This window comes from Amblyomma mixtum, chromosome 9 (assembly GCF_055824585.1).
Source record: "Amblyomma mixtum isolate Tamu chromosome 9, ASM5582458v1, whole genome shotgun sequence".
Classification (NCBI taxonomy): Eukaryota; Metazoa; Arthropoda; class Arachnida; order Ixodida; family Ixodidae; genus Amblyomma; species Amblyomma mixtum.
The window spans coordinates 8,410,640-8,425,027 of NC_143020.1; the positions used below are offsets into that span (position 1 = coordinate 8,410,640).

Here is a 14,388-nt window from a genome sequence, read left to right on the forward strand (position 1 = left end):
CATTTAATTCCATGTAAAACAATTCCTTGAGCACTGATGCACTTTTTATGCAAGTATTTTGCGGACAGTTTTGTAGAAAATTTCCCACGGGAAACTCGCTGAAATGTATGCCATTGGGTTCTCTTGACACCAAGGAATACAATAAGGGTAAAATTATCATCCTGGCTCTCATAGAACTTGAGTAATAGGGTACTGAAGCTGCCACTTCAGAAACAGGAATACACACTTTCCTTCTCATTTCTGAAGCAACAACTTCAAAACTCTATAACTTAAGTTCTATTAGAGGCAGGAAGACAGTTTCACCCTTATTGTATTCCTTGGTGTCAAGAGAACCCAATGGAATACATTTCAGCGAGTTTCCTGCAGCAAATTTTCTTCAAAACTCTCCGCAAAATACTAGCATAAAAAATGCATAAGTGCTCAAGGAATTGTTTTACATAAAATTAAATGAGATATTTAGAATCAGCGCACAAAAATACATATTCCCTGAAGATTTCGCAACTGTGACTTCATTAATAAATTTTTTTTTTTCAAGACCAGTGTCCCCCCTTAAAGCATTGCCTGTTACCCAGACAAGAAGGTAATGTCAAGAGAAAATTATGAGTGCAAAAATTTTCATGCCTTTGTCTCACTTAAGCCAGGAAGAGGGTCTTAGAAATAAATCTTCGGGGAATGTGTATTTTTGCGTGCTGATTCCAAATGTGTAATTTAATTTTATGTACAACAAGTTCTTGTGCACTTATGCAATACGTCAGGTAACTTTTGCCAAGAGTTTGAAAGGAATTCGACTGCAGGGGACTTGTTAGACTGCATGCCATTGGTTTCCCTTGACATCAAGCTATGCAGTAAGGGTGAAATTATTATCCTGCCTGTTATAGAAATTGAGTTATAGGATTTTAGAAATCATCAGTTTCTTCCCGTTTGTGAAGTGGCAAATTCAAAACCCTGTAACTCAACTCCTGTGATAGGCAGGATGACAGTTTTACCCTTATTGCATAGTTTGATGTCAAGGCAATCCAATGGCATGCGTCCTAGCAAGTTTCCTGCAGCAAAATTTATTGAAAGTTGTCGGCGAAAAGTTACATAACTTATTATATAAGTGCACAAGGACTTGTTTTACGTAAAACTAAATTACGTATTTGGAATCAGCATGCAAAAGTACATGTTTCTTGAAGATTTGATTATTGTGACTTCATTAACCCTTTGAGGGTCGAATTATTTTGAAGAAAACTTTCCCAGGTGGTCAAATTACTTTATTGCGGATCTTGAATCTACAAAATGTATATAATCAAGAATAAATAGTAAAAAAAAAATTAGGAACAGTACTTTGGTGACAGCATCACTCACAACTGGAAAATGTTCAATAGAATAGAATAGCAACGGTGATAAGCAAGCTAAGAGCAGCACCAATAAAGATAGAAATCAACTTTCGCCGCCTCTGCAAAACAGTGCCCACAAAGAGAAAACACGTTTCGCGCGACTTCGCTGCGATCCCGCGGCGGAATCGAAACCGCGTAGGTGCGTTGCCACAGAGGGCGAGAATACCTCGCGAGCAACGGTGATAAGCAAGCTAAGAGCAGCGCCAATAAAGATATAAATCAACTTCGGCAGCCCCTGCAAGATAGTGCTGACAAAAAGAAAACTCAAATTTCGTGCGACTCTGTTGCGATCACGCGGCGAAACCAAAACTACAAAAGGGGTGTTGCCGCAGTCTGTGCCGCCGCGCTAAAGCTAGACATAAGTTCTGCTATCTCCGTAAGAAGGCAGCACAAAATTCAAACACTTCTTGTAATCCTAAGAGGTGGCAGCACCCCCCAGTGAGCACGCATTGTTCTTTTGGCGCAAAATTTCAAACGGAAGATCGAAACCGTACACGTACGGCAAAGACCTTGCGGGACAGAAAACCGCCGCCGTACATGTACGCCAAAAACCTTCTAAGGGTTAACAAAACTTTTTTTTTCTAAGACCACCTTAAGGTCTTAGAAAATAAGGGGGGAACCTTATTGGCGTGAAGCGTTAAAATGCCAGTTTTGTTTGAAACTGCGATCGATTGGAGGACGTGACAGCAACAGCAGACCGTGGGCTGTTGTTGATGTTTAAGGAACACTGCTGCATTTTTTTTAAGCCGTATATGCAGCATAGCATTTTTGAATCTAACATTGCTGCCTGGTGTTCAGCCTCAGTGCAATGGCCATTGAGTCCCTTGGGGCACTTGGCGAATTTTGACGGTGGTTGAGAAAAAAAGTGCATGTTGCACAGATTCTCACCTCTGTGCATGTCGTGCAAGAGTTTCGAACCTCAAGGGCTCCACAAGTACTGCAGGGATGATAGCTGTGGAGTGGACAGAGGTCGTGGCTCATGTCAGTGGCAGAAAGTGACTGATTGTGAACAAAATGTGAAGCGTTGCTAATGGATAATTGTGCCAAGTGGTGAAGCATTTTAGTGGCTTTTTCCAGGCAGCTTATTAAAAGTACCGAATTTACTCGCATAATAGGCGCACTTTTTTTCCAGAAAATCCGGCTCAAAGTTCGGGGTGCGCCTATTACGTGGGGTAAAATTTCCGGAAATTTTTCGACTCGCAAAATTGAACACACCGCGTAAACGCACTCGTGTACGCGCCGCACCCCGTTTTCGCGAAAAAAATGTTAAGAAAAAAAAAAAGGTCCGTGTAAGGGCCGCACCGAAACTTTCGGAATGCACGCGCCGAGGCCTCCGCGATCGGCTCCGGCTGCGCGCAACGGGCGCTTGATCGCGGAGGCCACACACGCGCACAGGAGCTTCCAGACGCCGCCCAAGGCCAAGCTCATCATCATCATCATCGTTTTCCTCCGCCGCGAGCTTTCACTATCTATATCGCCATCAGCATCTCCAGCTCGTTTTTTTTTTTTGTTGTTGTTGCTGTCAAGTGCCGGGATTTGCGGTAGCGCGATAGTTATCGTGGTTTATGGCTTTGCCGCGGAGCGTTGACGTTTTAGCTCGACGGGCAAGCACCTTAACAGCTACACGGCTGGGAGTTTGCTCTCGAACGCGGCAAGCGTGCGGCAGTTGCGACTGCGGCGTCCTAAATTTTCGTACGCGACTCCAAGCGCCGAGGTTTTCGCGGGCCTAAGTCGGGAACGTTTCCGGCTGGAGATGAAGCTTTCCAAACAGACGTTTAAAGTGAGCATCCCTGAAAACTGTGTGCGGCTGTTCTACGCGATGTCGTTGTACGTGCTGTGGGTCCGCAGCAGCTGCGACGGCAGCAGCACCAGTAGGGACTAGTAGTCAGTTCAGCAAAAACTTTGTTAAAATAAAGATTGGGAAGCGGGGGGTGGCGAGGCGTCGGCTTGCAATCGTGTAAATACAGTATTGATCACAGTGCCAAGTTCGGGGTGCGCCTATTATGCGCGGAAATAAAAAAATCTGATTTTTCGCGCCCTAACTAGGGGAGCGCCTATTATGCGAGTGCACCTATTACGCGAGTAAATACGGTAGATCTTGCATGATTAAAAGCAGATCTTGCTTAACTGGTGCTTCACTGCCTTTTTTTTTTTTTGCGAAAGTGTAAAGGCCTTGGTGTCACAGAAAAGCCGATGTCGGCATTCCTGTCAGTGTGACAGAAAAATTGGGACTGGTCGAAAGCATAGCAGTTACAACAGGCTCCCATAGATGGCGCCAGCCACACCAGCGGTGCTTCAGAAACCCCTGATCCTCGGGTTGCGAGACAGAGTTGCTATCGCTATGCCACACAGGCACGTTCGTAGTGCTTGGTTAAAGCGGGCCTTTATATGTAATGTCTCGCGATCTTTCATGCAGTGATTGTGACTGTGAAAGAGGAAACGCAGTCCGTGTCTGCATGGACAAGAGGAACTGCTGTCGCGTTATACCTTTAGGGGCCGAGCTGAAGTGTCCGCCCAATTTTGTACCATAAATTTACCTTATTTGCTGGGCCTTGCTCCATTAGAACTGCGACAAACACATTTCTTAGTGTCGATTGGACTTAGAAGTACTTGCAGCTGGGCTTGTTGGTGCGTATTCGTGAAAGACATGAGAGCGGAAAACGGCAACACGGACGAGTAAGGAAACAGGACGGGCACTGCTCTCTCAACAGGATTTATTCAAGGGGGAACGTTTATACAGCCTCTGCCCTTATCCATACTCTTAATTGCAGTTGACAAACATTCACAGCTGTGCATCATGAAACAGCATTTCACTGTGGCGAAGAACAGCTGACATGTCATTAATGCAACTATCACCTCGCTTCACCACAACCCCACGTTCTGTCCTATCTCAGCTCTCCGAGATAGGACAGAACTGTGGAAGCCTTCTACAGTCAAGCCCACTTATAACAATATTCAAGTGCCATGGAAATACCATTGTTATAACCAATAATTGTTATAACAGGGTTGTGCCGAAAAAAAGAAAGGATGACAAACTTCAGAGCATATATTGACAGTAAATACCCAGAGGGGTTTGATTGTTCTAATGCCTGTAAAAGCTTGTTGAATCTAACTTCAGGGAACCGGAACAATGTTCACCGTTCACCGATGACCAAAGCACCGCCATAACTGCGCCACCGGTACCTTTGCGCACCTCCACGTCACAGGAATCAAGCCGGCTTTTTGGAAGCTATTCTTATGGGAAATTCAAGAAGCATGCAGAACCAAGGGTGCGGTGACAGCTGACAAGAGAAAAACCGCGCTGGCTGCATGCACGCGCGCTGCACTGAATGATTAGGGGTACGCATGGCGTGCGTAGCCAATGTAGCAATGCAGCAGCTCTCCTGACGCGATGACGCCTGCCTCTTTTGCTTTCGTGGCGTTGCTGCGCCAGCTTAGTCCATTGGTCAGCCCCACACATGCACGCTTTTGTGTTGTAAGCATGGTTTTGCTGGTGTGGTTGTAGCATTTCCTTCTTTCTTTTTCTGCAATGGCTGACGCTCAATTACCAGATTTAATTGTTATAACCAATAATGTGCCCTGACAGCATTGCTATAAGCAGTTTATTTTACCATAGAACACATGGCAAAGCTGATGGTGCTATGACCGACCATTGTTATATCCGATATATTGTTATAACCAGTATTGTTATAAGTGGACTTGACTGTATATCAAGAAGAGAGGTGATAGTTGCATTGGTGACATGTCAGTTGTTGTTCGCCACAGTGAAATGCTGTTTCATGATACATATCTGTGAGAGGTGAATGTCTGCGATTAAGAGCATGGATAAGGGCAGAGGCTGTATAAACGTTCTTCCTGAATAAGTCCTGTTGAAAGTGCAGCGCTCGTCCTGTTCCCTTACTCGTTCGTGTTGCCGTTTTGCGCTCTCATATCCTCTATTGGACTTCACCATGCATATGGGCAATGGAGCACATAAAAATTCTTAAAAAATACAAAAAAAGGAAACTCGGTGTTGCTCAGTGATCGTTGTGTGGTGCCGAGTGCAGAAGGTGCTGGAGGAGACGGAGTCCCAGGCGGAGGCCCTGCCCGGGGTGACGGAGGTGCACGGCCGCTTCTACCAGCTGTGCAGCGACTACCACCAGCAGATGGGGGACCACCAGGCCTACTACCGGGACGCCCTGCGCTTCCTGGGGTGCACCCCCCTGCAGCGCATACCCCGTGCGTTGTCTCTCTCTCTCTCGTCGACAGATGCGCAGGGGGAAAGAAAGGGAAACATTCCGTCTCAGCCTTTTTCACCCTGCACCACTAACAAAGAGGGTTCAGCTTAAGTTAAGGACAATGCAGCGAGCTATGGAAAGGAAAAATGATAGGTGTAACGTTAAGAGATCGGAAGCGGGCTGAGTGGGTGAGGGAACAAACGTGGGGTCAACGATATCAGAGTAGAAATCAACAGGAAGAAATGCACTTGGCCAGAGAATGTAATGCGAAGGCAAGATAACCGCTGGTCCTTAAGGGCAACAGAGTGGATTCCAAGAGAAGGTTAATGTAGCAGGGGGCAGCAGAATGTTAGGTGGCCGGATGAGATTAAGAAGTTTGCGGGGATACGGTGGCCGCAGTTGGCGAAGGACAGGGTTAACTGGAGAGACGTGGGAGAGGCCTTTGCCCTGCAGTGGGCGTAGTCAGGCTGATGATGATGATGACTGTGCCCTACCCCTATCACCCTATGCTGCGCCATAATCTCATGCGTTATCCTCAGTACATATCAGACCACCATCCTCATAAAGTGGGCATTGAATCATAAAGAATGCAAGATTTTACTCAACCGTTCATACTCTGTACCGCAAAACTCTCAGTTCCCACAGGGCTCACGAATATTTTTTGATAACCAACTTTTTCGCATTGCCGTATAAATGCATGTAAGGGCCGCACTTTTTTTTCCAGATTTGAGGGCCAATTTTCGTTATGCAAACCACACACTTGATGTGTGAAAGAAGTAATTTTTTTGTTTAGTGGGAGCGTACCAATCATGGAATGAGTGGCATTTATTCTGCGTTCAGTGGTCACTCCCGGAGTATTTTGACTCCAAGCTGGTGTGAGCTCTGATGCATGCTCAGCCACAAGTCGCACAGCCTGTCCGCTGTCAACACGTAGCAGTTCCGCAGCTGGTGCTGTGCTCTGGTGCACGCTCATGCCACAAGAAGCCGAGCAGCATGTCCGGTGTCCATGCGTAGCTGCTGTTCTGCGCTTCCATCACGTAGCAGAGCAGCTCTTCTTCCAGTTCGGGAAACCCACACAGTTTGCCTTGGAAAGCATGCTTTTTGCAACTTGTGTTCCTCGCTGCATCCTTTTGGTTGCCCTATCACCGGAAGCTCTTCTCAGCCATGTTGAATTTCCTGCCCGCCACATGCTTACCGTGTTTGAGAGCTAACTCCGAGCCGTGTAGCTATTAAGGTGCTTGCCCGTCGTGCTGCTAAAACTGCAACGCTCGGTGGCAGCACGCGAAAGCCACAACTGCGATGAACTAGCAAGCTAACACGCCACAAAAAGCTGGAGCTGGCAATGCTGGTGGCGATGTGGGTAGCGGAAGCTTGCGGGGGAGGAAAAATAGTGATGATCCGCAGCCTCAGGCACCATCTGTGGACGGCACTTGGAAGCTCCTGTGCGCTTGGAAGCTCCTGTGCGTGGCCTCCGCGATCAAGCACAGTGTTGCTCGCAGCCGGAGCTGATCACGGAGGCCTCGGCACGTGCATTTAGAAAGCTCTTCCCACGTGGGTCATGGAAAGTTCGGGTGCAGGCTTACCGTATTTACTCGAATCTAGGCCGGCCACAATTCTAAGCCGAGACCCGAAAGTTGAAGGTCACAGAAAAAAAAAAAACTTACCTCGATTGTAGGCCGGCCGGAAAAACAACTGCGAACAAGAGGTACAGCACGCAAACGACATTTATTGCCAGGAACCCGCTCAGGCTGATCCCGAGCTGGCGTTTGGGCGAGGAGACATATGCAACGCCAGCCCGGGATCAGCCGCCGAAGTCCCGCCCGGCTTGAAGATTTGACGACTGCTCTGCAGCGAGTATAACTTTCCGCTTGAAGGCGGCACTATAATGGCACCGCCTGTTTGGTGCCATGGTGTTGGTGATAAAAACCATGCACGAAAACTTCACTTCTGCGAATGTGCTCACGCCACCGCACGAGAACAGAACAAGGCCAAAATGGCAGCCAGTGCTCATGTCTGCTTTGATCAGTATCAGCTACGGATAGCAACGGCTACAGTGCTGTCTTTCGTTGGCGTTTTGGGGGGGCGCCACCTGCGTGCTACATTTATTCGTATTTTACGAATACGAAACCTCGAAACGAAATCCTCGAATCTAAGCCGACATAAGAGTTCTACATCTCATTTTTTTGAAAAAACTATCGGCCTAGATTCGAATACATACGGTACACATAGATTTTATTTTTTTGAAACATTTCCTTTGGGAAAACAGGGTGTGGCTCTTGCATTGGTTTATACGGTACTTTTTAACTTATTGTATATTCAGGTTCATTCAACGTATATTTTTTTTACAGTACATTTAGTTTTATATGCTTGTGATATGTTTTTTTTTTTTTCACCATGCTCTTCCCCTTCTTTATTGCCTTTGATCCCGAGGGGTAAGATAATTGAAGCGGAATGAGAAGTCCTGGCAGCACCACCAGATTTGGTCCCGTTGGTGCAAGATTGTGGTGAGGAATCGGGACGGAGGTGCAGTGCCCGAGAAGACTAGCACAACTCAGCACATTGCACTGTTTAATAAGAAGGCATAGCTGGTAAACTTGGTGGGGGCAGAAATCTTTTTATGTTGCTCTAAAATAAAAACAGCAAGGACTCCCGAAGATTGCATCCTCCACACAGTGCACCCATGTGAGCTGTCAGAGATGGTTGGAAATGGCGCTGACCACGCCCATTGGTGCTTTGATGCGGGCATCACCTTTAAGCAGCCATTGTTTTCATGCAGGCGTTTATTGCTGCAGGACCAAGATGAAGCTGTGAAAGCAGGTTTTGTTTTTTAGATTTTCGCTAGAACGCGATGCACATAAAGTTACTGCTTTCAAGGAAGTTTCCTCTTGGATCCACTGGCATTGGGAAAACATATAATGCCGTGGCCAATGCACCACTGTGGTGGGTGTTTGTGTGCTTAAAATTTCGACGTAAACGAACTGGTTGTTTAGCCAAAGGAGGCACCCGTGGTTTTGTATCTGTTGGTGGTGCGGTTATTGGCAGTGGCGAAAGTGCGAGCCACCCTGACATCTTTGCTGTGAAGTGGAATGAAAAATATACTGCATTTTCCGGTATATAAGACACGGCTTTTTTTCAAAAATCTTGCTGGTGCGTCCTGTACAAGGGTGCGTCTTATATGCAACTTTTTCTGTTTTTTTTTTTGCGAGTTCAGATATTACTCAGGTCCATGTTCAAGCTTTTTTCACCGAAAAAACATCACTACTAATAACGCGGTTTTAACACGGTTAATACTTCAATACAGGGACCACCGAGAGCAACTTTATTATTAAACGGTGGGGATGACGACTTCCGGAATCATAAACCCGCGACCGTTTTGCAGGCCCCAAGCAAAAGTAATGTGAAATGCCAAAAGATGGTGGCAATCGCGTTTCTCGCCATTGTCAAGACAAGCCGGCGTTTCTTTCAGTCACCATTTGCAACTTTGTTTGCTCCATGTACGTAGTGCGAACAAAAAGTTTCAGCTGGGTCGCCTACAGAAATGGGCGTGCTTTTTGATAGCACATCTTAATATCAAGACTTCGAAGGTTTTAAGTTAATATAAAATGTTCTTATGGACATAAGGAGAGTTCCTTCGTTCTTTTTTTCTTTTTTTGCTAAAACGTGGGTGGGTATGGCGTGAGTGTTGCCTTTTTCGATCACTTAGCGGTGCTTAAGAACTTCTCACAGGTAAGGTGCATTTTGCAATGGTCGCACAAGCATGTTTAATTAAGCCTCACTAGCCTAACTGGGTAAATTGGGATGCGTCTTATACACGGGTGCGTCTTATATAATAACTTTTTCAATGACAGCTTGCATATATGGGGGGTGCGTCTTATACAAGGGTGCGTCTTATACACCGGAAAATACGCTAGATAAAAGCGATCATCCTTATCGTATTGTGTGCAGTGGATGAGCAGCGGCAGCGAGCCTTTGCCCTCTGCCTGGCTGCCCTGCTGGGGGAAGGCGTCTACAACTTTGGCGAACTGGTGAGCGCACTGCTTCTTTCTGGCGCTTCGCTTTGCTATGACATTCGATTCGCTGATGACATTGCCTTGCTAAGCCACTCAGGACATGAACTGCAAAGCATGATCAATGAGCTAGACACGGAACGCGGAACAGTACCGTGTTTACTCGCATAATGATCGCACTCGCATTATGATCGCACCCCCGAATTTTGTTGGCAAAATTCCATTTTTTTTTATTCCCTCCGTAATGATCGCACCCCGAGCTTGCTGCTGCAATTTGTCGACGATGCTGAGTCTAGCCGACGATGATCGTACTTGCTGTCTGTCTGACAGATGGCACGTGCAGATGACAATCTTGCTCTGTCAGCATTGCAGCGGAAGTCGCCTGTTGGCTGACCTGCAGTCGCACGGGCAGTCTAAATGCGGTTATGCCTAATCGCGAATACCGAACTCAAGGGGGGAGCCTGGTCTTGAAAAAAAAAATTTTATTAAAGGAGTCACAGTTAAGAAATCTTCAGGGAATATGTATTTTTGTGTGCCGATTCTACGTATGTCATTTATTTTCATGTAAAACAATTCCTAGAGCACTTGAGTAATTTTTATGCATGTATTTTGTGAAGAGCTTTGAAAAAAATTTTTTGCACGAAACTTGCTGAAATGTATGCCATTGGGTTCTCCTGACACCAAGGAATGCAGTAAGGGTAAAATTATCTTCCTGCCTAACATCGAACTTAAGTTTTAGGGTTTTGAAGTTGTCGCTTCAGAAATGAGAAGTGTGTATTTCTGTTTCTGAAGTGGCAGCTTCAGTAGCCCATAACTCAGGTTCTGTGATAGCCAGGATGATAATTTTACCCTTATTGCATTCCTTGGTGTCAAGAGAATCCAATGGCATACATTTCAGCAAGTTTCGTGCAAAAAATATTTTTTCAAAGCTCTTCCCAAAATACATGAAATTAAATGACATATTTAGAATAGGCACACAAAAATACATATGCCCTGTAAATTTCATAACTGTGACTAGAGTACGAAAAATTTTCTTTTCAAGACCAGGCTCCCAACTTAACTGTGGTTATCTCAGATCACGGCTCGCCACTGTTCTGGGTCGCGGTGCAACGAACCAAGTGAAGCGGTGATTCGGCTAAACTTTATTGTTCCCGTAAATAATAAGCCCTGGGATACGGGAACGTCGAAAATGAATCCTCCTTGAGGATCGCTGGCCTGTACCGAGTTGCTGGTAGGAGTAATAACTGCGATACAAGCTAGTTTTACGTTCGCAGCCGCGTAGCAGGTGCCGCCGCTGCAGCACAACTGACCCGATCTGCTTGCACGCCAGCTCCGCTGCTAAAGCGTCGCTGAAATCGATCGCATATATTTCTTTTAATATGAAACAATTAGCTTGTCAGTGATGCAGCGCCACAAATAGAACATTCATTATAGCTTTGGTCAGTTCAAAAGCGCCGTCCACTGTGGCTTCGATACGAAACAAGTTAGGCCTAGCGACGACTATGGAGTACAGAGCGCCGTCGTCCATCGCGCTCACGGGCGGCACCATTGTGGTAAGAGCGCAGAATCCGGTGCTCCGAGCGTTGCGAATGTGTCGCCTAAGTACATCAACGATGCGGCAGGGACCGGACATTTTACGGCGTAACGGCGGTAAAACGCGTAGCTTGAGCGCCGCGGGACGTTGCTGTTGAACACTGTCGAAGGCTGCATAAAAGCGCCATCGCACAGCCCTACACACTGCCTATTTTGATGCGTTGCTCTTGGAACGCGATTTAGTGCGAAGAAAGTACGTTCTTGAAGCGGGCCAGCTCATGCGCTCTACCTTCTCGGTTAACGATGTAAGCCGAGATTCCCGAGCTCGGTTCACGATAAGCGCGTTTAGTGGCGTAACCGCGGGTAGCGCGCCCTTGTGACAAAGGTTGTCTGCCTGCAACTTGTTTGCGTTTTCGGTGGTCAAAAATTTTTTGTAAAAAATCTAGCCCGCGTATTTGCGCCAACTTTTTTTTAAAAAAAAGTGCGATCATTATGTGAGCAAATACGGTAGGTCTTAAAATTCACATGCAGAAAACCAAAGTAATGTTCAACAGCCTAGCAAGGGAACAGCAGTTCGCAATTGGTGGCCAGGTGCTGAAAGTGGTACGAGAATATGTCTACTTAGGGTAGGTGGTGACCGCAGATCCCGATCATGAGAGAGAAATAACTAGGAGAACAACAATGGAGTGGAGCGCATATGGCAGGTTCTCTCAGATCATGAATGGCAGGTTACCAATATCCCTCAAAAGAAAAGTATACAACAGGTGTATCTTACCGCTACTCTCCTATGGGGCAGAAATGTGGAGGCTAACAAAGAGGGTTCAGCTCAAGTTAAGGACAACGCAGCGAGCTATGGAAAGGTAAATGATAGGTGTAACGTTAAGAGATCGGAACCGGGCGGAGTGGGTGAGGGAACAAACGCGGGTTAATGACATCTTAGTTGAAATCAAGAGGAAGAAATGGGCTTGGGCAGGGCATGTAATGCGAAGGCAAGATAACCGCTGGTCCTTAAGGGTAACGGAGTGGATTCCAAGGGAAGGCAAGCGTAGCAGGGGGCGGCAGAAAGTAATGTGGGCAGATGAGATTAAGAAGTTTGCGGGGTATATGGCGGCCGCTACTGGCGAAGGACAGGGTTAATTGGAGAGACATGGGAGGGGCCTTTGCCCTGCAGTGGGCATAGTCAGGCTGATGACGATGATCATGAATTTGGCCAGTGTGGTGTGTGCAGCATCAGTCAGGTACCACTGGTGTAGCTTCGATGGTGTGGGGAAAGTGTTTGTGTGGTGTGTTCTGTGTGTTGGTGTGAGTTCTGCAGCCTTGCTTACTGTTTTGTGGGGTGTAGGGTATGTTTGCTAAGCTTTTCTAGTGTGTGCAAAATAGTTGGCATAGACACTGAGGCAACTAAGTCCTTGCACTCTGGGATGGAGGCCCAGTAAAGAAGAGCTGGGGCATGCCTGCGAACAGCTTCACTTTCCTACGGTGGTTCCAGATAACCCAGAAACCAAATGACTGTGGCTAACTCTGGGTGATGCTTGGTCAAGAGGGAGAGTCCTGTTGTGTGGATTACCACTTTAGTGTGGCAGCGACAGGCATTTTGCGAGTCCATCTTGATTGCAGCTTTTGGGTTAGTTGCCATAGTGAGGGCAGTTGCTGTCTTCTTGGTGTGTGTGGGGTTAGAGGTTTTGATCGTTGCACAGTTGACCAGCTCTCCAGACGGGATTCTGACTGCCATAGGTCATTGCCCACTTTGCTGCCGCGGTGGCTGAGTGGTTATGGCGCTCGGCTGCCGGCCCGAAAGACGCGGGTTCGATCCCGGCCGCGGCGGTTGAATTTCTTTGGAGGAGAAATTCTAGAGGCCCATGTACTGTGCGATGTCAGTGCACGTTAAAGAACCCCAGGTGGTCGAAATTTTCGGAGCCCTCCACTACGGCGTCTCTCATAGCCTTAGGCGCTTTGGGACGTTAAACCCCATAAAAACCAAAAACCAAATCATTGCCCACTTTTTTTTTTTTTTTCTAGAAAAGTTGGCATTAATTTGGGGGGGAGGGCTTATTGTGAGGGAAGAAAGTGTTTCAACAGGTCTTTTTTTGCGAGAGTAGATATTTCACATACGTCTGCCGGCCTGTCTGTCCTTGCTATAACTTTCTTCTCTTACGCCAGTGGAGTGTTTTACTAAAGGACACTTCCTTCTTTGTGGAAACAGCCTTTGATAATAAATGAAAATATTTAATTGGGCATAAATCTGTTTTTTTTTTTTTAAAGTAGGGATGCAGTTCCATGACTACAGAATTGTGCAGCGTGCATGAATTTCTGAAGTTTTTGAGCCATTTGTGTTTTGTGAAAAGAGGGGTTCTAGGTATCACACACAGATGTTTCACGATAGTGGAACATAATGTGTGCCTGAAAGGGGTAATCTGTTGATGGGTGGCATTAGTGGGAGGGGGTCACATGAATGTGGTGAGGTTTGCCTTTTGCCATAAACTCCTTCATGTAGAGGGAGTAGTTTAAAACCCTGGAGCAAGTGAGTTGAATAGTTATTTGTCACCACTTCATTCGCTAGTTGACTTAGCTGCTGAAAAATGATAAAATACAAAACAGTGCTCAAGCGGTGAACGCAGACTGAATTCATCGTTTTAATTGAACCATGCAGCTGGCCCACCCGATCCTGGAGTGCCTGAAGGGCACCGATCGCCAGTGGGTGGTGGAGCTGCTGACGGCCTTCAACAGTGGCTCCCTGGCCCAGTACGAGACCCTCAGGCCAGCCTGGTCCCAACAGGTACCTTGTCTCTACAGCGAGAGCTGTTATCGGCACGTTCTGCGGTATCTGTGTAACATGGACAGAATCGAAGGGAAGCAGCGCCCTCCTTGTGCAGCGACGTGAATTAGCGCTTGGGCTGAGGCATGTGCAAATATTTGGTAATTTCGAATACTTGGTCGAATAGTAAAGTTTTCTATCTTCAGTTCGCTCTGACTGTTTGGTATTCGAAGTTTGGAAGTATTCGTCGTGAGCGAATAATGTTTCTGGAGCTCTTGCTACATGTGGTTTTGGTTCAGTGGAACCACTGCAGTGTGTGTGCAGCCAAGGCCCTGACTCCATGCCACATGTTTGCACTTCTGTGTGTATGCCAGAGCTGCTCTGTACCTGCTAGACATCGGTGGCCACGCTGCCCACGGTGCACACGCACCGTAACTGGCTCAATGGTGACGTGCATTAGTAGAGAGATTTAGCACAATGCGATCCACTTCCTGCGT

The 14,388-nt window shown here is 46.7% G+C and overlaps 1 protein-coding gene across 1 annotated transcript in view; it reads left to right on the forward strand.

The window, feature by feature from the left end:
• The window catches only part of Rpn9 (regulatory particle non-ATPase 9), a 39,708-nt gene that overhangs the window by 14,344 nt on the left and 10,976 nt on the right, over positions 1-14,388 (forward strand). The window contains exons 7-9 of the mRNA XM_089558907.1: positions 5,426-5,597; positions 9,542-9,621; positions 13,787-13,912. Coding sequence (XP_089415033.1) covers positions 5,426-5,597; positions 9,542-9,621; positions 13,787-13,912 — 378 coding nt within the window. The remainder of the gene's footprint in view (positions 1-5,425; positions 5,598-9,541; positions 9,622-13,786; positions 13,913-14,388) is intronic.